This window comes from Hipposideros armiger, unplaced genomic scaffold (assembly GCF_001890085.2).
Source record: "Hipposideros armiger isolate ML-2016 unplaced genomic scaffold, ASM189008v1 scaffold_1140, whole genome shotgun sequence".
NCBI lineage: Eukaryota > Metazoa > Chordata > Mammalia > Chiroptera > Hipposideridae > Hipposideros > Hipposideros armiger.
The window spans coordinates 342,181-367,617 of record NW_017732490.1 but is presented as its reverse complement, the minus strand read 5'-3'; the positions used below and the strand labels follow the sequence as shown (position 1 = coordinate 367,617).

At 34.7% G+C, this 25,437-nt stretch overlaps 1 protein-coding gene across 1 annotated transcript in view; it reads right to left on the bottom strand.

Annotated features, from left to right (window-relative positions):
* The window catches only part of LOC109376507 (collagen alpha-1(XXIV) chain-like), a gene marked incomplete at its 3' end in the record, with an annotated part of 104,510 nt that overhangs the window by 41,051 nt on the left and 38,022 nt on the right, over window positions 1–25,437 (bottom strand). Inside the window, exons 6-9 of the mRNA XM_019632438.1 lie at window positions 24,698–24,751; window positions 16,933–16,986; window positions 13,733–13,786; window positions 2,536–2,580 (exon numbers count right to left, since the gene is read on the bottom strand). Coding sequence (XP_019487983.1) covers window positions 2,536–2,580; window positions 13,733–13,786; window positions 16,933–16,986; window positions 24,698–24,751 — 207 coding nt within the window. The remainder of the gene's footprint in view (window positions 1–2,535; window positions 2,581–13,732; window positions 13,787–16,932; window positions 16,987–24,697; window positions 24,752–25,437) is intronic.

The window sequence follows — 25,437 nt, the reverse complement described above, 5'->3', positions numbered from 1 at the left end:
AAAATGCTCTAATTTATGATATTTGGTCTAGTCTATTTACAACTGTTTCTGTTATGTCCCATCCTGTTCTAAAACACACAAGCCTCTATCCAGATGTTCATAAAACCTTCTCTTTAAATATGCCAACAGAATCCTTTAGCAAATTAAACAGGCTGTTTTTATTCTGTAGGTTACTATCTGACTAATGTCAACAACCATCCCTTTCGTTCCTTGCCTAGCCAAGTTAGGTTAACTGACCCCAATTAAAAAGTAATCTGTTACAAGACATCAATGAAATCTGATTGTGAATGGATTTTCATAGAGGGTGTTAAAGCAACATGTAGAGATCCAACACATTCCAGCTGCACAGAGAAATACATAAAAGAACTCCACTTGATAGTTAAATTCTGCTGTACTTGGAATAGCAGGAAACAAAGTAAACAAGTAAGCCTTCAGCATAATCTTATATGGCATAAACATATTCGAAGGCAACCACACCCTAAAATCGCTGTGACAACCACAGAAGCTCACAAGACTCAAAACGAACACGATGGCTCAATTCACTCTGCACTTAAAAATGGTTAAAAAAAAAAAGTTGGCTCACTTAAATATGTAAATTGGATAGAGGAATTCAGACAAAGAGTTATATTTTATAGCCCCTGGAGGAATTAAACTAGGAAGCCTGCCCCAATCCCACTTTTCATTCTAAGCATCAAAGCACACACTCTGAGTCAGTCAGCCTTCCTGGAGGGTCCCAACAGTGCTACCACGAATCCTCCCTGTATCTCAGATTTCTCATTAGTAAAATAGAATAATAATACATAGGGCATAGGATTACTGTGTGGAGAAAACAGAATAATGTGTAGAAATATATTTAAAGTGGGGTAACTGCAATAATTCTTAGTGTTGCTAAGCATTAAATTAGTTAACATATGGAAATATTCAATACATGGTTATACTACTGGAAATTGTAGTTAACAGGAGTAGTACACTATGGCAACTGATAACTCAGTAAATGACAGCTCTTCTAACTACAGCTGGCACAGATGATATAAATACTTTTCCAAATGTTTGCTGACCAATTTATAGATATTTACAAATTATCCAGAAGTGAGTGTCTCCTAGCAAATTCATTATATTCTTCTTAATGTCCACAATGTTTTCACAGCTAAAATACAAAATGATTTTAGTTGTTCCTCACAGTTATCAACAATTTTGCCTTTTTTTCCCCCCATAAATAAATAGAATAGAAAGTAAGGACTGACTTTGAAATTCATTTTCCAACCTTTAAAATTGCTTTTAGGCTGTTTTAAAAAGAATACCACTCTCAGATCAACAGATCAACAGGTACACTAACAGAACTAGGTTATAGAGCTGTTGTAAGAGAACTGGTCAATACTGACACAAGATCAATTTTTCATTTACTTGTAAAATATCACCTTTTCTTTTTCATTGGAATCCACACATTTCTGCCAAAGAGGTATTCTAGGAATTTATTTTTCTATCCAAAGACTAGTCCCTCCCACCCTTCTAATTTTTACCCACAAGTGTTTAAGTGCTTTTCAACACTTGTTTAATCTTCAGGAAACTGAGATTTCACCTGTTACAGAAACATACATCAGTTTGGTTGCCAAGCCTAGTAATTAGTGTTCTTGAAAAATTAAGTCTCAGGTACTGAACAGAGTGTACTAGCCCAATTAACATGAATGAAATAGAAAATTAGCTTTATTTCTCCATTTATATCTTTCCCTCAGGGCCAATCTCCATCACATTTCTTTCTGGAGCTCTCTTCAGGGCTTCCTGGGACTCTCTGCTGAATCTCCAATAATGGTATCTGTCACCCTAGTTAATTTTTAATCTCCTACCCTTTCTATTGCTTTGTTCATATTGGCCTAGTACACACTGCATTGAAAACAAGAGATATAACTTTTTTTTTCCTGTGGCAAAATGATATAATATTTTCTGGTGGGAGAGAGAAGGAATGACATGATTAAAACTAAATACTGCAGTTCCAAAACTATCTTGAGTTTTAAATATATGCATATGTGTATAATGAACAACAGCATATCTGCCATTCTAATTTGAATTTTTCTTAAAATTTATTTGCATTCCATCATGCAAGGGTCAGGGAACAAACAGCTATGAATAGGATTTAGTGAACAGGCAAGCCCTTGAAACTGTACAAAAAATCAGGGGTGTGTGTGTGTGTATGTGTATGTCTGTATTTGTGTGTGTGTGCATGCATAAGTGTATTTTCTAAAGAAAGTGTTCATAGCATTTATGAGATTCCCAAAGAGTCTTATGAACCACAAAAGTTTAAGAACCGCTGCTCTGGAGCATGTTAGGCAAATAGTGAAAGTCAGTATGGAATATGAAAAATAAGATAAAATAAAATAAAGCAAAATTATAATAGATAATCAGTTAAAAGCTCATCCTGTACTAAACAGTGAAAATCATTGAGAAGAAAAATTGAAATAGTAAGTGATCTCAATGAAGTTCCCTAATGGGTATCTTTTTCACTAGAGAAGATACAAGTTTTATAAAGGAAGTACTTACTTGTTCACCTCGGAGTCCTGGGGGCCCTGGGTGTCCTTTGAGACCCTGGAAGAAAAAGGTGAAGAAATGCTATGAAAAGTAAACCCATATAAACTAAATAACTAAACATAAGTTCTAAGTTGTATTTTACCCCAACTTTTGGTTTCCTCATCAATACAAATGTAATTATTACTAATGTATTTCTTAATAAATTAAATAAGAATTTAATTTTTATTAAGCAATAAATTTTATTAATATTCTTAATTATTTTTCAGTATTATTTGAGTGATTTGTTATTATCAACTAAAATGGTAGCATAGTATAGAACAGAGAATAAAGAACAGCTTCTTTTATAAAAGGCTAGCATCTAGCAATGGAGCTGCTAAATTTTGCTATCATTTTATAAAGTTGGTTTTAGTTCATTAATGCTGAAACAAAATGCCCTCAGACAAAATCTGTTTGTAATTATTGAAAAACTAGACCACATCCACACAGTTTCTCTAATTCAAATCACTGTGATAACACTCCATGAATAAGTTGAGACAAATGAAAGAGCCTGCTCACAGGTCTATCAAAAGGGGTTTTATAAAGCTGCCTAAGAAATTAGTAACAAATGTTATGTGTCAATTATATCTCAATTAAAAAAAATAGTAACAAAAAAATTTCCAAATAGAACCCAAATCAAATCTTAATTTCTCTCATTAACACGCTAAAATGTAAAATAGATAATATCCTTTTTCCTCTAGAAAGAGCTGCTTCTTTGAGCAACATGAAAGAAGCTAAAAGAAAGGATAGGAAGAAATAAAGGAACACTTTGGAGCTTACTTGTACAGCTCTAATCAACAATCAGTAAGTCAATCCTTACTAGATTTTGGCATACGTAAAAGAAAAAGAAAAAAAAATTCCTTTTTTAAGAAACTCAGAAGATTTTTAAGCAAATTATTACTCAAAAACCTGAAAAAAATGATAGCTTATACATATCAAAAAACTTCCAATTAATATACTACAGACAGAAGATAAGCTTTTGCAGTTTCAGAATACAGAGTAATATAGTGAAAAGAGTTATTCAGGGTTAATCACTAAGGGTTTATCAACTTGGATTAATGAATTAGAGAAAGAAGATGCTTTGGTCAGATGATAGGGAAATTAGAAGAGGTGTCTATTTCAAAAATAAGGAAATGATTTAAGCAGCTTTTGAGATGTTAAACTTAACAGTAAAATGTTCAAGTACAGGTGCCTTTTGGGAACCAGAGAGAAGACTGGAAAAAGTAAGAAAGCAAGTTTCGAGACAAAGATTTTTGTGTTATCTGTGTGTTATATGTAAGCATATTAGTAAGAAAGAAGTGACAGAAGGAAAAAAAGAAGAGGGCAGAGATAAAGGCCTATCCTCTGGGAGTTTGGTTCTTTTGTGATTAGGCTATTTATTAGAAAGAGATCAGAAAAGTGACAATGAGAAAGAATGGAAAAAAGGAGGTGGGGAAAGGAAGGAAGGAACACAGGAACTTCATTGAGCTACTATATGCCAGACATTGTGCTAATCACTTCCAAATACCTGTTAATTCTATGGCAATCTTATGAAGTAGACATTTTTCCCATTTTACAGATAAGAAAACTAGCTCTGAGAAATTCAATGATTTGACCAAAGCCATGAGAGTAATAAGGTGGAATCATGCTGGTTTGATAGCTGTCTCAAGAAATGAGTAACCTGCTCTTCTAATTATTTGATATGCTATAGTTGTCTCGGACTCAAATACTGGCTGTCCTCATTCAAATCAACATGCTCAAACATTAATTATAGACCACCAAGACAAATCAATAAAAGGAGCTATGTTTCATAAAATCATGGTATTATTAAAGCTACACATTTACCAATAGCAGCTAATATACCCAATGTCTTAACTCAATTTTGCTGAGTTTATATATATATATATATATAAACTCATATATATATATAAACTCATATATATAAACTCTTATATATATATATATATATATATATATATATATATACATATATAGTTTAAGATAACTAAAGATCTGCCTAATGAAAAACATGAGACATATTGTTTTTGGTTGTTGAGATGTTATACAAGATTCTACAAATAAAAATATCCACAAAGCTAAGTGTTTCTTTCCCTCTTTGTAATAGGAAATCAGAGCTGTCCTCAGCATTAAGACAGTGGTGGTGGCTCGCTGGGATGAGGCAGCTCGAAGATGGTGGAAGCTAATAGTTTCTAGGAGAGTGTCAGGAAGATGAAGAATGAGGTGCGAGGGTGAGGGGCACATGGGAAGAAAAACTCTCTGCGATAAGCCTTTTTCTTTTTCTTCTTTCTTTTTTTTAAAGTATGTGTTTATTTATTTACTTACTTACATATTCTTATTTCTGTGAACCCTTGAGTCCAGCTGCATACTTCCCTTTCTTTGGCCACCACCTGATTTTCTGACCAGAGTGTCTTCCCTCCCTAGGTCATGGGTCAACAGAATGCAGCGGTGGTACAACTTCTTTGTTAGCTCACTTTCCCTGAAGCACTTTATCCTAGGGAACTAGACATATTAATCACGGTATCTTCTGTATGTACAATTCCGTCTGTAGGGATTCTTTATCATCCAGAGATGCGGATAAGGGGGCAGCACCCAACAGTCATGACCTTTTCTTCATGAGCTCACTCCTACACCACCTCAGCCACAAGAGATGGTGGCCAGTACAAAGTCTGGCCAGTGGCCTGCAAGGTCATTTGCAATGAAGATGTTTGTTCAAATAGGAACAAGCTAGGCCAGTCAAATTCTCTTTTATTAAGTTTAATTTAAAAAGAGAGACAGAGAGAGAGGAAGGGAGAAAGGAAAGAAGGGGAGGGGGAGGGGGGGAAAGTGACTGATTCAGGTACTTAGCAATAGGGGGCTGAAGCTGGAAAGAGTCATGCAGAAAGGTTAAGAGACAGAGTAGGGGCAACCAGATGCTGCAAGAAAGTCAAAGTGTAAGTAAAAAATTTAGAGTAAGCAGAAACTATGTTGAGAAAGAAAGTTGTTAGAGGGAAAGCAAGATAACAAAAAGGGAGATGCAGAGAATAGATGAGTAGCAATCCTAGTAGAAAAAAAAGAGTAAAAGATCTACAAACTAATGCTGCTAAGATACTCAGAGCTACTTTGAATCAGTGCCTGTCTGCATGAGGCCAAGTCATATTACAGCACCTATTTTTAGATTCCATGGGTCTCTGCTTCCTTTAATACTGCAGAGAGGATTGAAACAATTCTCTCTTCCTTGAGATAGCCTGTCTCCATCCTTTGCAATCAAAAGAGCCTAAGTAGAACAAAATGTTTTTGTTTTTGTTTTAAGGCTAATAACATAACAATGAAGAACAGACCAAGTACACTAAGTTCTAGATCCAGTTTTGTCACTAACTAGCTGTCATGAGCTTTAAAGTCTTCATTTGTAAAATGGCTGCATTGAGTTACATTATTAATAAATTTTCTTTTATTGCTTGCATTCTGTGATTATTTGAATCTGTGAAAAAGTCACCACTTTATTTATTTATTTATTTATTTATTTTTTAAAGATTTTTTTTTTTAATTGGGGAATTGGGATGGGAACAGTGCTGGGGAATTGGGGGATGGGGAACAGACAAGTTGCTGTTGTTTTGTTCTTCCGTCTAGTTGTGGAGGACGTTGCTTCACTGGCCCAAGTTGGCACCATCATTGCGCTCTTCCCCGGGCGAGGCACATCAGTCGCCGGCTTCTGGATGGCTGCTCACTGTGGCTGCTGGCTGCTCACGCTGGCTGCTGGCTATATATGGTAGCCCATGGCAACCCACTGCCACAGGGGCTGCAGCCTACGCCGTCGCCAGCGACTCACAGCAGCCCAGCTCCAGGTTGAGCTGTTGTTCAGCATCTTAGCTGTGGAGGGCAGTGTCACTGGCCCTCATATGTGGGATCCGAACCGGGGCCCTCTGGCGTCCCAAGTCAGTTCTTAACCAACGCGCCACTCGGCCAGCCCACCACTTTATTTTTTTGAATTTAGCTTTCATTGAATGAAAAACAAAGGCATATATAAGAGTCAATTCAGGCTTGGAGGTGTAGGAAGAATCCTAGATTGATACATGTATTAGAGAAAAAACAGATTCAGGTTCCCGTGGTCAAATGACCTGAAACCAAGATGGGGACTCTGGGATGTAGTAGGATGGAAGACAGTGGGTCCGGTAGGGCTATTACGATAGTGTAGGTGAAAGAGGATTATAAATTAGATTTGAGTGGTAGAGTTAGAGATGATATATAAGGCCCTTAAGGAGTTTAAACTTAAGTTAAGTTCCTTGTCAATTTTATTCAAAGTGGTATCCTCAGTACCTAGAGCAGGGTAATTAACTGTTGGAGAGACTTGAGTGAATGAATTAATGAAAAGACAAGGGTGGATCTGAGAGTTACTTGGGTGGAAAAATGGATTCTAAGTATTTAATATGATGTCTCAATTCTCTTAATGTTGAAATGAAAGGTAATAAGTAGGAGAAAGAATGTCTTGTTTATTTTTGATGTAATATTATATGTATAATATACTAGAGTTAGCACCACTATTGTATAAAGGCCTCCATTTATTCCCTAAATTTGTGATTATATAACTCATTTATTTTCTACTTAAACACTAGTCTATAACGTTTTAAAAAGCAAAGGGAATAAGTTCTTGGGGAAACTGCCTGCATTCAAGCTTTGGCATAGCTCCAATCTAGAGATCTGGCATTATATTTTAAAAAATTAGTTTATATTGTAGTCTTTTAAAAATATTATTTGAGTTACTGGAAGAATAACAAAAAAAGCTCCAAGGACTAACAACTTATGATTTTTTATCTGATGAATGTATTGAGAAAAACTGATGTGAACACATTCCTTAAGGAATGCCAATTGGAAATTTATAAATTCTGTTTTTATTTTTTTATTTATCTATTTTTTTAGCTGAGCCATTCTGCCACCTGTTGGCAGCTCAGCAGCAGCTCAGCTCGGGTTGGGAATTGAACTGGCAATCCTACTGGTCAGAGCTTGCACTGTTGAGTGAGTTCTTAACCAATTGAGCCACTTAGCCAGCCCTGCAAATTCTATTTTTAGAACAGATCAAAAACCCAAAAACAATTACTTATAGAATTATTTCAATTTTTGTTGTGATGGAAAGTTGCCTTATCAAGAACTTCAACAGCAAATGGGGCTTAGAATCTAGTTTTAATATAGAGATTTTAATTTTAATACTTATTTTAACAAGAATTTGGACCTTGCAAGCATTTTATCAATAGGTGACTAAACAGGACAAAGATAAAAAGAAATAAAAAAAGAAATACAATTGAATCAAAATCAGAAATATTGAAAGACACAAATTTCAAGTATATACTTGAACTTCCTCAGGTAGTTCAAATTTGGATAATTAAAATGTTTATCCATGAAGAAAACAGTGGTACCATTTATATATAGGCCATCCTCTCTTTGCATGGTAGTATAGGACCATAAAGCTGACCATACAAGCTGAAACCATGCAAAACAATCTTAAAAATGGAAAAGTTACAATTGTTCTGTGACCTTAAAAAAATTTTGTCAAATCTTAAAAATTCTGTCAGTTATCTGTATATAGGGAAATAAGATGACCACCACAACCAAGTGAAAGGGCAAAGTCTAACTTAAGAGCAGCAACGTTCATTCATTCACTAATATGTGCTTGTTATGAGCCCGACACTGGGCTGAGACACCATAGTGAATCACACAGAGTCCTTTGCACTTCAGGACTCCTACATCACTCATATATCGTACTTCCCTTCAGCTGCCACTACTGCATTGTTGTCTGAAAGTCAATATTAAATTTTCTTTTTTCTATAATGTAATAACATTAGTTTATAGATTAGGCAATTCCAAGTTTCTAATAAAATTTGCCAAACACTGCAGGACTCATGTCAGCTATGCTTTGATGCTTACAGACGAAGGCCAATAACCACGCTTTTGCCAAAATAACCAGAGAAAGCTAAGGCAAAATTGAGAAATAGTTGGCCATAGTTGATAAAAAAAAAACAAACCCTAAGCAAGAATTCAGAATGAGATGAAAATCAACAAACGAGAGGATGTAAACATTTCCTGAAGTAAGGCAATACGTTTTCTAAAGTCCTAAGAACAAGTTTAATTACCATTATTATTATTTTTTAATTTAACAGAAGAATGATCTCAGATAACTGGAGAGCTTGAAGAGACTTAATTTATAGGATGAATATCATACAAACCTCTCCATTCTATCTACCTCCCCTTCTCTTGGAACATACTTTCCTCATGCCAACCTTTGTCCCAACCTCCTCCCAAAACGGACCCACTAACCTCCTCTAATTAGTACTCAATTTTTACTTTGGTCCCATCAATGCTTGTTGTAGTCTTTTCCAACGAGTTCTCATGGAGAAAACAATATGATAAACTAATTCTCGTTTGTCATGGTGCTACATGACAGAGAACAGCATTTTCTGAGGACATGGAAATTTTTTTAAAGAACTTCTGGAAACTAAAATACTTTTAGCCAAACGCATTTATCGCTAATGCTAGAATGTCAATCAGAAGAGCCAGACTGAGGGAAATATCTTTGGACACAGGGACATTTTCAAAGTCCCACAAATTACACCACTTTGGCAACCACTGACTTGTCTGGGGGGGGGGGTGTGTTCATACTGTGTTGCCTTGTTCTCAACTTCCCTACCATTAGTGGGAATAACAGATGGCAGAGGAGATGGTAACAGTGGTTGACGGCACAGCTCCTAAGCAACATTTGTATTAGACTTTTAGTACTACACTTGCAGTGGGAACCGGCCTAAAATAAAATGTAGCTCTGTAGATTTGTATAGGGATAATGTACAGGTGAGAAGGTGAACTACAGAATTAACTATGGAAGAGTGGAATTCTCCTTATTTCTCTCTCCAAGCACTAATTTTATGCTATTCCTGATTTTTCTTACTGTTGTTGTCATCAAGGTTCGCTATTATTGTGGCTCCTTCCTACTGTCCTTGCTTTAAACAAATGAAAACCTGTACAGTTTTTGAGTGACAGATAAATCACAATGCACTCCACTTGATACTTTCAGTTCTTTTTTCCTTTCCAACTTTATGAAGATATTAACTGTGCACCTCCTATGTAATGGAAATATTTTCTAAAATAACTAACTGCAATAATTCCACCAAAATAGAATAAGAATTCACACTGATTTGTAATTATTACTAAAGCCATAGTAGCTAGTATTTTATGATATTCAGAAGAATACTGCCACACATTATTCATAAAAACCTGATTTAAAATGTGCACATCACATTTCACAATTGCTCTGAGTTATGCTCATCTGGCATATCCTCCTAATCCTAGAAAAATTGCTTCAACCAAAATCACTGTTAATGGTCTTACAATTTTAAATAGGGGGCTTCCAATACTAATGTAGCAACTGATTGGCTATATTAAAAACCAATTTAAAAATCCATCTGGAGTCCAAGCTCAGAATTATGACGCTTGTCTTCCATCCAACTCAGCATGTACTCTGGATCCAACTTATCTGCTTTTTGGCACAAATTTAGACATTTAGTGGGAAGTGAAAACATACTTCAGTTCCTAGGAAAATAAGAGTTATATGAAGGTGACTAAGTTGAGGCAATGTAATCAGACAATATGGGGAAACACACTGCTTGTTAAAGATGTTAATACTTGTTAAAAAAAAGTAGAGGGGAGAGAGAGAAAAGGGGGAAAAAGAAAGAAGCAAACCAAAAAATCTACTGAAGAGTGAAAAAAATTATTGCTGATTTGCTTGCTTTATTATTTCTGTCTCAATATTACTTCCAGTTTTCAGAACCTTTTTCACATTAGTCTTCTGTTTATCTCAACAGTTTTTCATGAGTTGTCAGTGTTCTCTACATAACTTTATTGTAGCCATTTTAAAGAGGACTTGAGAATGGCTTATATTAGAATTTTAATAGGTCCAGATACTTCCAGAAAAAAGGGATAATGAAGTCATTATTATCTGTCATCCAAAACTATATTTGTTGCCTTGCCTTTCTTGAAAAACAAAATTTTATTTCCTTTTGCATACATGCTGGAGACAGAGTACAGAAATACACACCTAAGAAATATTGGCTTAAAGAACTAATTTATTAATGGGGAAGCAGTATTCAAAGTTATCAAGTGTCAAATAGGCTTAGATTTGAGTCACTCTGCTGATTAATAGTTGTTTGGCCTTGGGTAAGTGATTTAACCCTTTTAAACCTCAATTAACTTATTTATGACACACTGAACATAGTATCGATCTCAATGGGTTGTTTTAAGAGGGAAGTAATAGGGCTCAGCAGAGACAATGGAATACTGCACATAATAAAATAGCTACTATTAATATTTGCAGTTATAATAATTCATAATTTAATAGACAAATAGATGCAATAAAATTTATATTAATCAAAACCCAAGCACCTTATCCACCTCTCATAATATGCACAGAATAGTTAAAAACACAGTGGATTCAGTATCAGCGAGCTTTATCTCTTGATCCTGCCATAACTCTGAGTGGCCATGAGCAATTCTCTCAAACTCTCTGGGCTTATCTGAGATTTCTCACTTACAAAATGAATAAATTAAGTTCTTGTCTTGACTATAGAATTTATCTAGTACTATAGGGGTAGAACTACAAGGATAAAGGAATAGGAGTCCCTAGGTTGCAGCTAATAGAGCCATTATTCTAGGTTCTCCAAGCATGGATCCTGTTTGTAGGAAGTAACTCTGATAGTGGCCTAGGCTGTCCAAAAAACTGAACCAAAGTTAGTAAATGCCATAAAAACAGCTCATGATGTACCTGAAAATTCTACCCACTAATCAGTCTTGTCCTTTCCCCTTTCATACAAACCACGGTAACGGTCTACCAAGCTCATTTTGAATGTATTTCTACTGCATATTCATATTAAGGTAAGACATGTGCATAGTGTGATGAAAACTTGTTGCAATCCTGCTATATGGAGAATTAGTTTAGGTTTAGGTTGAGTCCTTATGTTCTTTTCCTAGCAATACTTGCTTTTTAAATATCTGTATATAGTTTGCATTAGTAGACACTCTGAAAAGGGAGAAAACATTCTCAGAAAAATTATAATATCATCTCAAATATTTCAACACTGTTCTGACCTGTCAAATCGTAGTAAACCATGGATGCTTCATTTACCAGAAAGTAATTTAGTTTTTAAATACTTTCAACTAAGGCTTCTCTAGAGAAAATTCAGCTATAACTAATAATTAATAATATAGCAAGACCCCTGACTTCTATAGGATCTATTTCTATTAGTTAACAATAAAAGCTAGATTTTAAAAGTTTAAAAAATCATATAAGAGAAGAAGAAGTCTGTGAAAGATATGCAATCTATGTTCTAGTTTGTTTATATTAATGCTGTTATTTTACTTCACTAGATTTACACAGACCAATAAGAATATATTCTTCTTAATATTTTAAAATACTGACTGGCCAAGACCCATATACATTCACAGGACTTTGGAAACTGACATCCTCTGCTTTAGATGAGTACAATTTCAAAGTTTAAATGATAATCTGCTCTAATAGCTAAAATCAGTCTTTTAAAATTTTCTCTATAAATACATATATTTTTCTACACAATAACCACTCAACCTTTACTCAGTATTTCTCTTTCTGGATTGCTAATTTCATGAATCACAGACATCATCTAACCTCAGAACGTAATGATTAGTTTGTTTTTCTCTCATATGCAATGTTATTCTTTAGGATGAAATAAGATATATTTCATATCAAATAAAACAAGATTTAGGTATTATGAGATTTTCTTTGTTTGACGCTATTTGTCAGTAGTTTCTTCAGAGGTATACTTAGTGGACAAAGGTATGCTAAGTAGCATTAATTAAACAAATTCATGACTGTATTTAAGACGAATTCTGTTAGAAATGATCACGCTGCAGTTTCATGTCTCCATGGGAGCAACCAACAACCTCAAAGGAGTTATCAGATTCTAAGTACTGTCTAGGATGAAGACTAGTCTGAAAACCATAAGAATAATGGTGTGGTGTGGTCAAGGGAGGAAAAAACATTCCATGAGATCACAACCTTTTTCATCATTTCACAACTCAGCCCTTTAGCAGGGGTTATGAAGGAAAGCAAACCAGGTCAGGATCCTTTCCGAAACCAGATGAATAACTAACGGTTAACATTTATTAAGGGCTTGCTATTTGTCTGACACTGTAGTGGCGTGGATTATCTCATTCCATGTTCCCAAGAACTCCCTATGAAACGGATAGTATCATCTTCACATTTTAAAGATGAGGTAACTAAAGCTTAGAGAGTTTTAAACAACCTACCCAAGGTCTATGGGACCAAGAAAATGGCAGATGGGATTTGAATCAAGTAACCAGAGTCTTGACTACCACTTCCAACCTAAATCTACCAAGAGGGAAGAAATATGACACATGAAGACACCAACACAGCTATCATATGCATTTAGACATCCATATCACATCAAATACTGCCCTCCAATATTCTGGAGCTCTTAATACCTTACAAAAAAAGTTTGTGTCTTCTTTATCTCCTGCAGAAAATCAACAACTCAGTGTCTGAGGAAACAAAACAAGCTTAATATAGAGAGGAGAATTTACTCTCGTGTTAATCCAGGAAACTACACAACATATTTTTATGAAATGATTATAGCAGTTGTGTTAGTATTCCTTTTTACCTCAGAAAAAGCCAAATCATATGCATATTACTACTGTTTTTTAGTAGCTATCCCCAATCCTCACTTCTACCCTACCTTTATATATTCCTGTGCAAATCATGGCAGAGATTATTACTTACTAATAAAATGAGAACCCCTTAAAAAAGCCAAGTGTATTAACTTTAACCACGTATACCTCACTTTGGACATATAAAACTTAAAAAGGGACTTCAAAGTTTGAAAAGTAGGTCGTTCCCCTAATATAACAAAAAAGAAAAAAAGCTTCAATATTCTATCGGTGACTTAACTCATCATTAACTGAAGGGGTTTTCTTTTCCTTTCCTAAAACCCTGCCTTTTGTGGGTACCGCTTTCCTGAATTAGGACAGCAACCTAATTCCTGTTGCTGAGATAAGAAATTTAAAGCATTGGCTTTGCGCTCAACTTCAAACTGAGATCTTAGTAATTGATGAGCTCCCAGATCCATATGACATCCAATTATGTCGAAGTAAAACTACATCTCACCTTATCACCTTGCATGCCAGGGGGCCCCATTAATCCAGAAAGGCCTTGATCACCCTATGAACAAAACACAGAGGTTTAACGTTATGAAAGAGGACTGAAAATTAGAATTCTGTTGCTGCAGTATCTCACTTGGACATCAAGATCTTACGGCATTCATTTCTGATCTTCACAGTCTGGCTCAAGTTCCACCTCATTTCTGAGGCCTCGTGAGGCCTTTTCTGAGGCGTCCAGACCTTATCTCTTCCAGTGCTGAATACCTGGACTGTACTTCTCTGCTGCCAGGGCCCTGCTCCTTTTTCTCTGATATTCTTTTCTCTAGGAATGCCCTTCCCTCCCAAATTCCCACCATTCCAAGGTTTACCCTTTTTTAAAAAACTAAAAGAGTTTATTTTAAAATTCTATAAGTGCTTTACGTGGCAGCAATGGAGTGATAAGGCCTACTCTTTCTGGTAACCACTGAGACCGGAAGGTCCTCCCACTCCGCAGGGCTGCTGGACAGGGCTGGGTTCACATAGAGCACCACGGAAAGGGGCACTGCCGCGTCCAGGGCTGCCCGGGCACCTTCTGCTGGGCAAACGAACCACTGGGGTGTAACTGCAGTGAAAAATTATCAGGAGGGCCTTGTGTTTGGCTCAACTTCACCTATTAGGCCCATCCATCCCTCTTTCCCCCATCTTTGATGAGGGCTGTGAGCACATCTAGGAAGGAGAAAGTATACCAGTGAGGTGGAAGGAGTGTCTGTGGCAGGTAGAAGTGACAAAGAAAGATCTGGAGGAGGCTGTGTGAATTGACAGGGAAAAAACATGTCAAAAAAAAAATGGGGGAATAATTTTAAACCTGTTTAGTCTAGGTGCACTTTTTCTTTACCTCCATTCCTATTCCTTTTTCCACTGCAACAAATTTATTGTGTGTAGGAAAAAAGGCGATGTTTGAAAGAAAAAAAGAGTACTTAGGTAATAACCCTAAATAAACTCCTAGCGACTGTTTATGCTGTATTCAATTTTGAGTACATTATCTAGTTTAATATGTCATCAAATTAAACAATCAGAAGAGAAAAGGATGTTTCTGTTTATTAAGAAAGAAGTGCCTTTGCATTTGTTGTAATATTCATTTTAATGTGTCTTCTCAACATTTTATTAAGATGGCTTCCATTCGTGATGGGATGACTGGTTTATACAAATTTTTCTTTTTCTTTTTTTTTTTTTTTACATGTATTACTCTGATGGGGAAAAAGAAAACTGCACTAGGAAATAGGAGATCATCTCTTTCACTAGCTCTAATCATGGGTGGATTACTTGATTCCCCTTCAGGGTTCCTCCATCTAAAAAATGGGAATGATATCTCATTTGTCTTATAGGAAAAGAAAAAATACTGCTATTTAAAGGTTATCTTTGCTTGCCATTGAGGTCTGGAAAGGACGTAAACACTTATGTGTGCTCTATGAGAGCTATTACTTAGTTGATATACATGCTGAAGGACTAGACCCTGCATTGCTTTGGTTTTTTAAACATTGAACATATGTTTATTGTAAAAATGGCTAAATGGTTAAAAGTAGAATTCGATTGTTTCCTAATCCCCCTATACTTACACCAAGTTAATGTTTGTATTTTATTTGTATTCATATTGTGTGGGTATAACTAATATCCTACCTCAGTATATTTGAACCCAATTTAATAAAAGTACAATTTATAAGAAATTGATTTTAAATTTTACCATTTAGAAATATATATTTAAAAATTTAGAAATGTATCTCTCAATTTTAAGTTGGATTTCACTTAAAGTTCAATGGCAACATGGTATTAAGTCCCGTATCTTACTACATTTCTCCTCTGTAGTATTAACCATGATTAGTATCTAAGTAACTCAAAAAGTGAAAAAAGACTGACATGTTTCCAGGCCTCAGATCCCAGGCTGAATCACCCTATCTATATTTTATACAGATATTGTACACATTCTGAACCACCCTGTATTTTGCACAGAAAAGCCTCAAGGAAAGATAAAACTAAGCATTTGATATAACTCTGAATACTTAATTTGGGTAGTTTATTTAAAGCAATCAATCAAACAGAGTAGGTCTCTAATTTCTAAATTTTAAATAAGAAATTAAGTGGTCTATATTTAGACATTTTAGAAGATGGCATTTGTGTTTCTCAGATTATAGGATTTTTCCCCTTGTGATAATTAAGGGACCAATGGAAATACTGTGTTTCTAATAATAAACTTCCATTCCTTTTCTAAATTATTTAGATTTGGTGAACCAGTTTCATCACAGCAATAAAATTCTTCAGATTTTAGATTAATATATATTTTTACTTGTTAATATAATATTTGTAAGGTTCATTAATATTGTGTGATTTTTAAAAAAAACAGATTACAAGAGTTTCTGTAAACCAGTTGAAAGATCAGCTTTCAACCCAGGAATCACCAAAATTATGCAGGGATTTTAAACGTTTGTTAATGTATACCACATAAACAAAAACATCCTATAGTTGTATCATATCCATCAAGTGCTTGTCTAAATAAAGCTTCCCAGATGTATTCCTACAGGCTTCATTTGTATTCATCCTCACCGGAAAACAGTATCCTTTTCCTAATAAAGATTTTGTTGCTATCTTTACTTTAAAACATTGGTTTCTTTTTACCTAAGTGTGTGTGTGTGTGTGTGTGTGTGTGTGTGTGTGTGTGTAATGATAAAATGAAAAGCATACTGGACTAAAAGAAAACTTAGATATTTAATTCTACCCCTTAATATCCATGTGGTGAGTCATTTAAATTTCATGAATTTTGTTTTCTCGACTGGAGTTACTGTGAAACTTAAACAAAGATAAAGTATGTAGAAGTATCCTTTTTAAAAAGGTGTAAAACGGCATTGGAATCTATGTATAAGTGTGTGAATGCATATTAACAGCAAAATTTTTGAGGTTAGGACCATGTCTTGCTCTGATTTCTTGCCTCATCCTCCCTAATTGGCAGGTCACAGTAGACACTAAATAAAATTAATGGTGAAATTTAAATCGATAAGTTAAACTGATGATATCATTTACTAAATTTTCCAAATATTTCTTCCTTTATTAACATTCAATAGTTCTCTTCTTCTCTGTCTGGTATCAAATAAAATCTACATTTAAAAAAGATAAAAATGATTTTTAAATACTTGAAATATACCCCCATGATTTTATTTCACGGACATATATAATTACCTTTTTTCCAGAAACAGCTTGACCTGGGGATAATCCTGGATCTCCTTTAGGGCCCTAGATAAAACAGTTACAAAACACTCCATCAAGCACAAATTACATATCGTAAATCATACTTCTTCAGTTGTATGCATCATCAGATTGCATACACATTACATGGTATTAAATAAAATTACTTTAAATTGAAATGGACACGGACTATTTACTTTTTATGTACTTTTTAGCCTTATTCTTAAATGTTGAAAATATTCTTGGAAGTTGCCCAGACATGGCTGGCTTTTTAATCTAATAAAGTTATACTGCTATTGAAACATCTGTCTTTAAGGGACCTACATAAAGGCTCTATTACCTTTTCTGGTTTTGTGACATATTGAATTATAATTCCTGTTTTTAGCATTGGAAAATTAGTTACTTTTAGTAAAAGAAATCTGCTTATAATAATTCTCAAAATTTTAAGATATCATTCCAAGTTTAAATATTTTCCAATATCTTGCAAGGTACCTGCATTACTTTTATAATAAAAATAAACCAAAAAACCTCTAATTACTAAAATCATTTTTATTCTGCTATAAAAGTAATTTTCATACTTTGGGAAAGCTTATCTTTTGCATGTTGAGAGAAATATGATATTAGATTTCAACCAAAGTTTTCTGGTACAGTATTAAAGTCATCTTTTTCATTATGCATACTAGCAAAGCATCTCCTTTTCTAATTATTTCACTCCTCATAAAATAAAGAGGCCACAACTGAGATTCTTTTTAATTCAAATGTTGTTTCATTACCGTTCTCAACTAATAATAAATAATCTTCCAGTCCTGGAGAGTTCTAAATGCTATTTTCACTCTATGGAAAATCGGAAAATAGTCATGTCTTCTTTCACATATTCAGGGACACCTTTAAAAGCACTGACTGACGAAAAAAGGAAGAACAAAAGAAAGGTCCGTCATAGAGAAAGGTCCGTCATATTCCCCAGTTAAAGTCTTATAATTTTACCAATTAGAAATGAGTCTTCATTGGCAAAGAGTCCTATATTCTAGAGTTAAAGAAAAGTTTTAAGGAAAAAATTGTTTTCTAGGCTGACCTTTTCCCATACATAGCCATCACCACTTCTACCATTAAGTCTATAATTTAAACCATTGGTTACAAGATTATGGGACCTGAGAAATGACTTTAGTAATATTTCAAAATTTAAAAATGCTACTCTTCATCTGAGAAAAAAGATAACATACTTAGAATTTATAAGCGATATTACAGTTTATCTAGTAAATTACATTTAATAAAGAAGCAATGAGGCCCAGAAAGGTTAATTGAATTGGTTAAGTTTGCTTAGAAAATTATTGTCAAGCCAGGTCAATTTTCTTTCTCATATAACAATGTCTATTAAATAAAACACCTATTGGTTTTAACATATTTTAAGCTATTACAATGCCTAGACAGTTGGTTAGAGATATATTCACAAAGAATTTTAAAAGAACTTAAGAAATGACAGCTCTTGAGAAATCTGAATATAATAAAACCCTTTATGGCCAAAGTTTGTACTTATAAATCTCATGTTAAAAATTCTTATTTTTAGGTCCTATGTGAATTTTCTATTATTTATCAACTTTCTTATCATTATCTTTTAGCTTCCTTAATATATTCCACTAATTTGACATTTCATCTTCCATTAAAAAAATTAAAAGAGTAGGAAACAGTAATCAGTTAAGCAATACAAAATTAGATTGAAAGACAGAGTTTTTTCTTATTCATAAGCTTTATATCCCAAAATGCCTCACTTACTTTCTCCCTCATTGTGTATTGATTCTGATTCCTGAGACACTTGTAGTTACACTTGATTGGATTTTCAAATCATCCTTGGAATTAAATGTAATGTTTATAAATTAATTAATCATAATTGACTTGACCTTCAATACTGACTTTACTTCTATATGACTTCTGTTAAAGGAGCTATGTATCCTTTTGAGTATGCAGAAGAGGAAAAGGATGTTGTCTACACCTTATTACTCAAAGAATTCAAAACATCCCACCTATCACACTGATCGGCCATAGATTCTAAAATCCTCATTATAAGAATGGCTCTTTTACACTGTTACTGGATCTCAAGAGGGCCATCTGTCTATGGAAGGAAACTCAATAAGGTACTAGACTGATTAACATATTAGAACAGATTTATTGGAATGAAGCCCACCCAATATAATAGAAACAACATTGGGATTTGTAGTGAAAAGACTGAACATGTTACTTAATCTCTCTGAATTTGAGATTCCTTCTCCAAAATGGAATAATACCTATCTAGACTGGCTTGCAAGATTTGGAATCAAATTCTCTATAGATTATAAAGATGTTAGTAGTCAATATTAACAACAAGACTAAAGATAATCATTAGTAAAATAAATTTTACAATTATTGCCATCTTGAAAAGCAGAGAACACAACTCTTGAATGAATTATTGATGGTGCAACAAAATTTTAGTGAAAAGAATTTGTAATGAAAAATTCAGACTGTGGATGAGCTGAACTGGAAATCCATAAATTCATAAAGGAAACACGAAATGGCATGATCTTGAGGTAGCATCACTTGAATATTCTTGACTTAATATTACTAATAACTCCACAAGCTCCATAATCTCAGTTTTAAACATTACACTTTCTAATCAACACTTCCTACCTTTTTAGCTCACTCTCAGCCCCCACAACTTTAACAATTATTTGACCCACTGGAATTCCACTGAAAATCCCACATTTTCATTGTCTCACTCCCCACATGCTCTGACTTCTGGTCCTTAGCCAGCCTAAATTCCAGGTTCTGACATTATAATCACTCCTTTGTATACATAAATGCATCATTGCCTTTCTCCTTCTGTCTTATAAGCTTACCTGGCAATTCTTAAATCTAAACTCTCCAACTATTCTGCTTTTGTCCCCTAGCAGCTGAATGTGACTAAGCGAAAACATGCTAACAAATTCCACTTTAAAATCATGGCTTCTTACATTGATGAGTTTTATTTTCTTTTGCTTTTTGGTTTGTCCAATAATTGCCTTAGTCAATTCCCATTTTCATAGATGATGATTTCATAAATTCTCTCTTCATTCTCAACTGGTGCTCTTGCTTTCAAGTTCACAAGCTCTTATAACCAAATCCACTATCTCACTTAAATCTGCCCCAAAATACTCTGCCTTCACAACCAAGCCCATAATTCTCTCTCACCAGGGCATCACTCTTGCACTGTCTTCCCTGCATTATTTTAACTTTTACTTCTCTCCAGGATAATTGCCATCACTAAGAAACAGACTGTCATGGGCCGGCCAAGTGGCTCAGTTGGTTAAGAGCTCGCTCAAGAGTGTGAGCTCTGAGCAACAGCAGTGCGATGCCCAACCCGAGCTGATTTGCCGCTGAGCTGCCAACAGGTGGCAGGATGACTCAGCTAAAAAAAAAAAAAAAGAAACAGACTCATTTCTTCCATCTTAAAATACAACTTGCCTGGTGCCCACATCTCACTTTACAGCTCATTACACTATTCCCTTTCAGAGCAAAACTCCTAGATAGCTGTCTATGTTAATGAGGAGACTGCCTCTCCCTCCATCGTCTCTTGAACCCACTCTACTCAGGCTCTTGTCCCCATCACTATCCTATCTCATTAGTTACTCTTTCTCAGTCCCCTTTGCTAGATCCTCTTTTTCTTCTTATATACTAAACTCTGAAGTACCCCAAGACTCAGTCCTTGGATACTTCTCTATCTACATTCATCTGTAGGTGTTCTCTTCAGTTCTATAGCTTCAACTTCCATATAGACATGGATGACTCTGAAATGCATATTGTTAGCTATATCTCCACTGAACTCCAAATCCATATATCCTTTTTATATTTCCACTTGGATGTCAAATAGTCATCTCAAATTGAGTAAGTCCAAAAAGAATTCTTGGGAGTTCTGGTTCAGATAGTGGCAGAGTAGCATGTATAGAACTAATCTTCCTGTAAATAACAATTACAAAGTCAGAACAAGATACATAAAATAACTATTTGAATACACAGAAGAACAACCCCAAACAGAACATACTGGAGAGGATCCAACTCTTGAAAGAGTGGAACCACGCATGGTGTAGTACACATTTATACAGCTTTTCTCCTAAGGACACGCATCAGACTTCACGGAGGGGCTAGGATTCAAGCAGAAAACCCAAGACTTCTGACTAATGGGGCCAGAGGACAGTGTGTGGGGCTATCAGAATGACTGTGAATTGAGGGAGAAAATCCTAGAAAACGTCAACGAAAAACATCCAACTTAAGAGAAAATTTATAAGAGCTTATTTGAGCCAAACTGATGACAATTGCCAGGAAACAAAATCTCAATGTACTAATAAAATGCTCCAGAAAAATGCCATTTTGCAACTTATTTTATACATTAGAATCAAAGGAGGAGGGTTACATGAAATCCACTGGTTGTAGATTAAAGGGGTGGGAGAAAGCAAAGTGGGGAAATTTCTTTTACATTGGTGGGTACAACATAGTTAACAGCATTTTATAGCACATATAGTATTTGGGGAATAAGATAACAATGAGGGATTTCATAGTTTCATGCTCTGGTGTGGTGGGTTGTGCCCCCTTCCGGGAGAGGGGGGAGTCTGGAAAAAGATATTACTCTGATATTGCAAGGGTATGTTATCTTAGATGCAAAACGACTACAGGCAGGCTCACATAAGGTAAAGACTGGCCTTTGTCAAGGAAGTTACAGGCCAAGGATGTGACTTCCCACCATGACTCACCTTAGTTAGGAATTTTATCTTCACACCATCCTATGTGGTTATTTTCAGTCTCCTGAGCTTGTCAGGTTAATATGTGGCCCCTTTTCCATCCACAAAAGAAAGAAAAAAGACAGTTTCCCCCAAAACCTGGATATAGACTTCAATTCTTGGTTGATCCTGACACGTGATAGTTCCCAAAGAGCCAGTGGAAAGCAACACTTAAGAAGGCTGAGAGAATTTAACATAAATTGAGCTCCTGGCCACCACAGAGGAAACAGTGTGGGGTTTGAGCCACATCATTTCAGAGGGATGTGGTAAATGCCTTATAAACTTTAAAGTAGCCTTAGAAATAGAACATATTTCTATACTATCTTAAGGTATTCTCATTCATAAGAGCCACAATACTGTTTTTAATTTATTTCACAAATAAAAATTGTGGTATTATCAGTAAAAGTTGCGTTTCTAATTGGCCCAGGCACCTCAATAAATAGCTCCTCTAAGAAAAGAGAAATCTCATTTTCTTTAGTGTCACCTATGTACAAGCATTCAGGTACGTCCTGTTCCATTATGCATTGCATTTCCCATTTCCCAGTTAACCTTTTTAAACTTGCAATTGCCTTAATTTGAACTTTCCATAGATTCAGGTAACCCCCTTTTGAAATGGACAGGTTATTTCCTGTGCAAGTGGCAAGATAACATTTTATACAATTTTCTTAGAGGCCAATAATTCCACTTATGTTATTCTTGGTAAATAATAACTGAGAAAAGAAAAATAACTGGAATTGCCTTTATACTCTAAATTCCCTTAATTTAAAAGAAGTCTTTTTTCTCTGAAGGAAAATAAATCCTATAATTACATTTATAAATTTCTTGTCAAAGCTTGCAATCTACTTTTTTTGCATTGTCTTAAATAAATATTATAAGAGGATTATAAAGTATAAAGCTTAAATATTCTGTTAATCCCAATTACTCTAAAGCACATGTTAAATATCTAGGGAAATTGGTTTCACAAAACTACACACCACAAGATTGATTTGATGCATTTAAGTTACTGTGCTAATTTTTAACATCTGTCACAAATCTAATGGTCTCCAAAACTATGTAGTTAAAACAAATAATGGTCAGTTTTGGCTATTTTATTAGACAAATTATTAAACTGAATATGAATTAAAAATTAATATTCAGGTTTATAAGGTTAAGTCCCTAAGAGGTCTAATTAGTTGCTTGAAAATTAAAAGTAGGGGTTTCTTTAATCCCTCATATATGGGTTCATAAAAACATTTTATTGGTGATTGATTACAAATATCAAAATTATGTCCACCCTACTGCTAAATAGAATATTAAAGAGAAACCTTGAGATTCAAATTTTCATCTCGCCTAGATCATTTTACCAAAGACACATATTCATACTAGTCAATACTGGAAAATACACAGTTTTTAATCTGGGGACAATGATAATTTTTGTTTGATAACAAAGTTCTTCATTTTCTCGAATATTTTATTCTAAATACGTATACACCATGTAAGAAGTCAATTAAATGAAAGGTTTTCCATTATGTCTGTCTTCATCTCTCCTCACCCTATTCTCCACATTTATTTGTTTCTTGTACATATCTGTGTACTACTTGCTGAGTTCGGAAGAGGGAGAGAACACAAGCCATGTGGAAACCCCCCTCCTGTTCTGTCTCCCTTCCTGTTATGGGCATGAGGCTGTCAGCAGGAACATAAGGCCCCTGGCGCTTCTGCCCAGTGAAGAAATATGAGGTAGCCTTTACAGATACTTTAACCTTTTAAGTATTCCTAAAGTCCCCAAATAAAGCTTGAAGGGCTAAGGAATCACAAATTAAAAAGTGAACTTGTAGTTTCTTTAGTAGTCTTCTGTCTTTTCTAGCACTGCTATACATCCAGTTAAAAGTTTTCTTTTCTGAGACATTTTTATTGAACTCAAGAAATTGTTGGCAGAGATGGGAAACTTTAGGAAATTTAGATTTAAATTACCCTAGCTATATGCTATTATTATTACTTAATAATAATGATGCTATTTATGATATGTTAGCCCCGTGTTAGGTACTTTACTTACATTAATTTGCCTTCATGCCAGTCCTATGAGGATGTACTATGATTTTGCCCATTTTATAGAAAATGAAAATGAAGCTTAAAGTAATTTGCTTCTAGTCATACAAATCAATAGAGCAAGACTTGAACCCAAATCTCTCAGACTCCAAAACCTGTGTCCTTAACCCCTATCCTGAATGGTTACATCTTTACTTCTGAGTGTGATCATTAATAAGCAGAGGAGTTATTAATGACCCTAAAAGATTCATGAAGTTACTCGCAACCAAGAATCTAATGCTTACCTAATCCCATATATTAAATCCCATATATATGTATATAGTTTACATTTATATATATATATATATATATATAATTTATTTTTCCATTCCCATATCTCCTCTCAAGGTAACCAACGTGGTATATATCCTTTTTGTCTATGCTCACACTACTATCACACTATTATCTATCATACTACTATCATACATCTACATATGCTCATATATATATAGGTTTTCAGGTTAGTTGTTTTCATAAAATATTGATTATCCTATAAAAAGTATCCTCACAGATCTTTTATCAAGTGAAAATAGAGAAATGTGGAGTAGGGAAATAAATATTTTATTTCCTCAGTATTTATTTACACATTAAATGGCCTTCATTAAGTAATTACTTGTCATAATATGTATATTTCAGAGGTTTCCAAATATTGCCATCATATTTTGACAATAAAGGCTTTGTGCTACCAAAGCAGGCCTGTCCCTGACTTGACCACTAATGAGGTAAGTCCAAGTGTGGTAAGGTTTCAGAGAAACCTAGGTCTCCGCCAAGCTAAGACAATCCTGTTTGATGAATCAAAAAGCATGCTCTGGAGATGACAGAGATCTTCAGTTTCCCAAGGTTGGCTTTAAAAGTTAAGGACTTTCTTTAATAAAGTCAGGCAAATCATGTGATACTCGCTAGAAATTACTCACCTTTGGACCTGGTAATCCAGGTAATCCAGGATTTCCATGTGGCCCTGGTATGCCCTGCAAATGGAAAAAAAAGTCAGATCATTCATAGAATAGATCTAGATACAAATTAGAGAAAGTGTTTATTACAACATTCAAATAAATATTACATACTATAATCTCATTAAAATGAATATTACCTTTTATTAACAAAGTTCTTTACCTTTTCTGAGATCTGGAATATTTTAGTCTTAAAAAGAGAACTATACTAATTACAATGCAGAACTGTGGTTTCCATCTTTTGCTTCAAAACATTGCCTCCAAGGGGCATTTACCTCCCTTATTTATCCACCCCTATCTCCAGTCATATTGCTTAGTGCTATTTCTAAAAGCTATACAGAGTAAGGAGCCTAAAAATAATAGGGTGTCATTGTTTAGCTACTCTCAGCTCAATACATGTTAACCCTTTCTGCACTTGGGTTTTTGTTTATAGTAAGTAGCCTTAAAGACTTACTTCATTTAACCTTGCCCCTTACACCTACTCAAATCATTCTTCAGGTGTCAGCTGAGTTCTCAGCTCATTTTTAAATCCTGGATACACCAGCAGGAAGTGATTTCTCTTTCCTACTGACTGCCATAGAAATTGCTGCATGTAAAACTCATTTGCAATAATTGTATTTTCCCTTGGGACACTTCTTACACTGTTTTAATCTGTTATTTAAACATTTTATGACCATTTTAACTACCTTATGACATGTGCTATT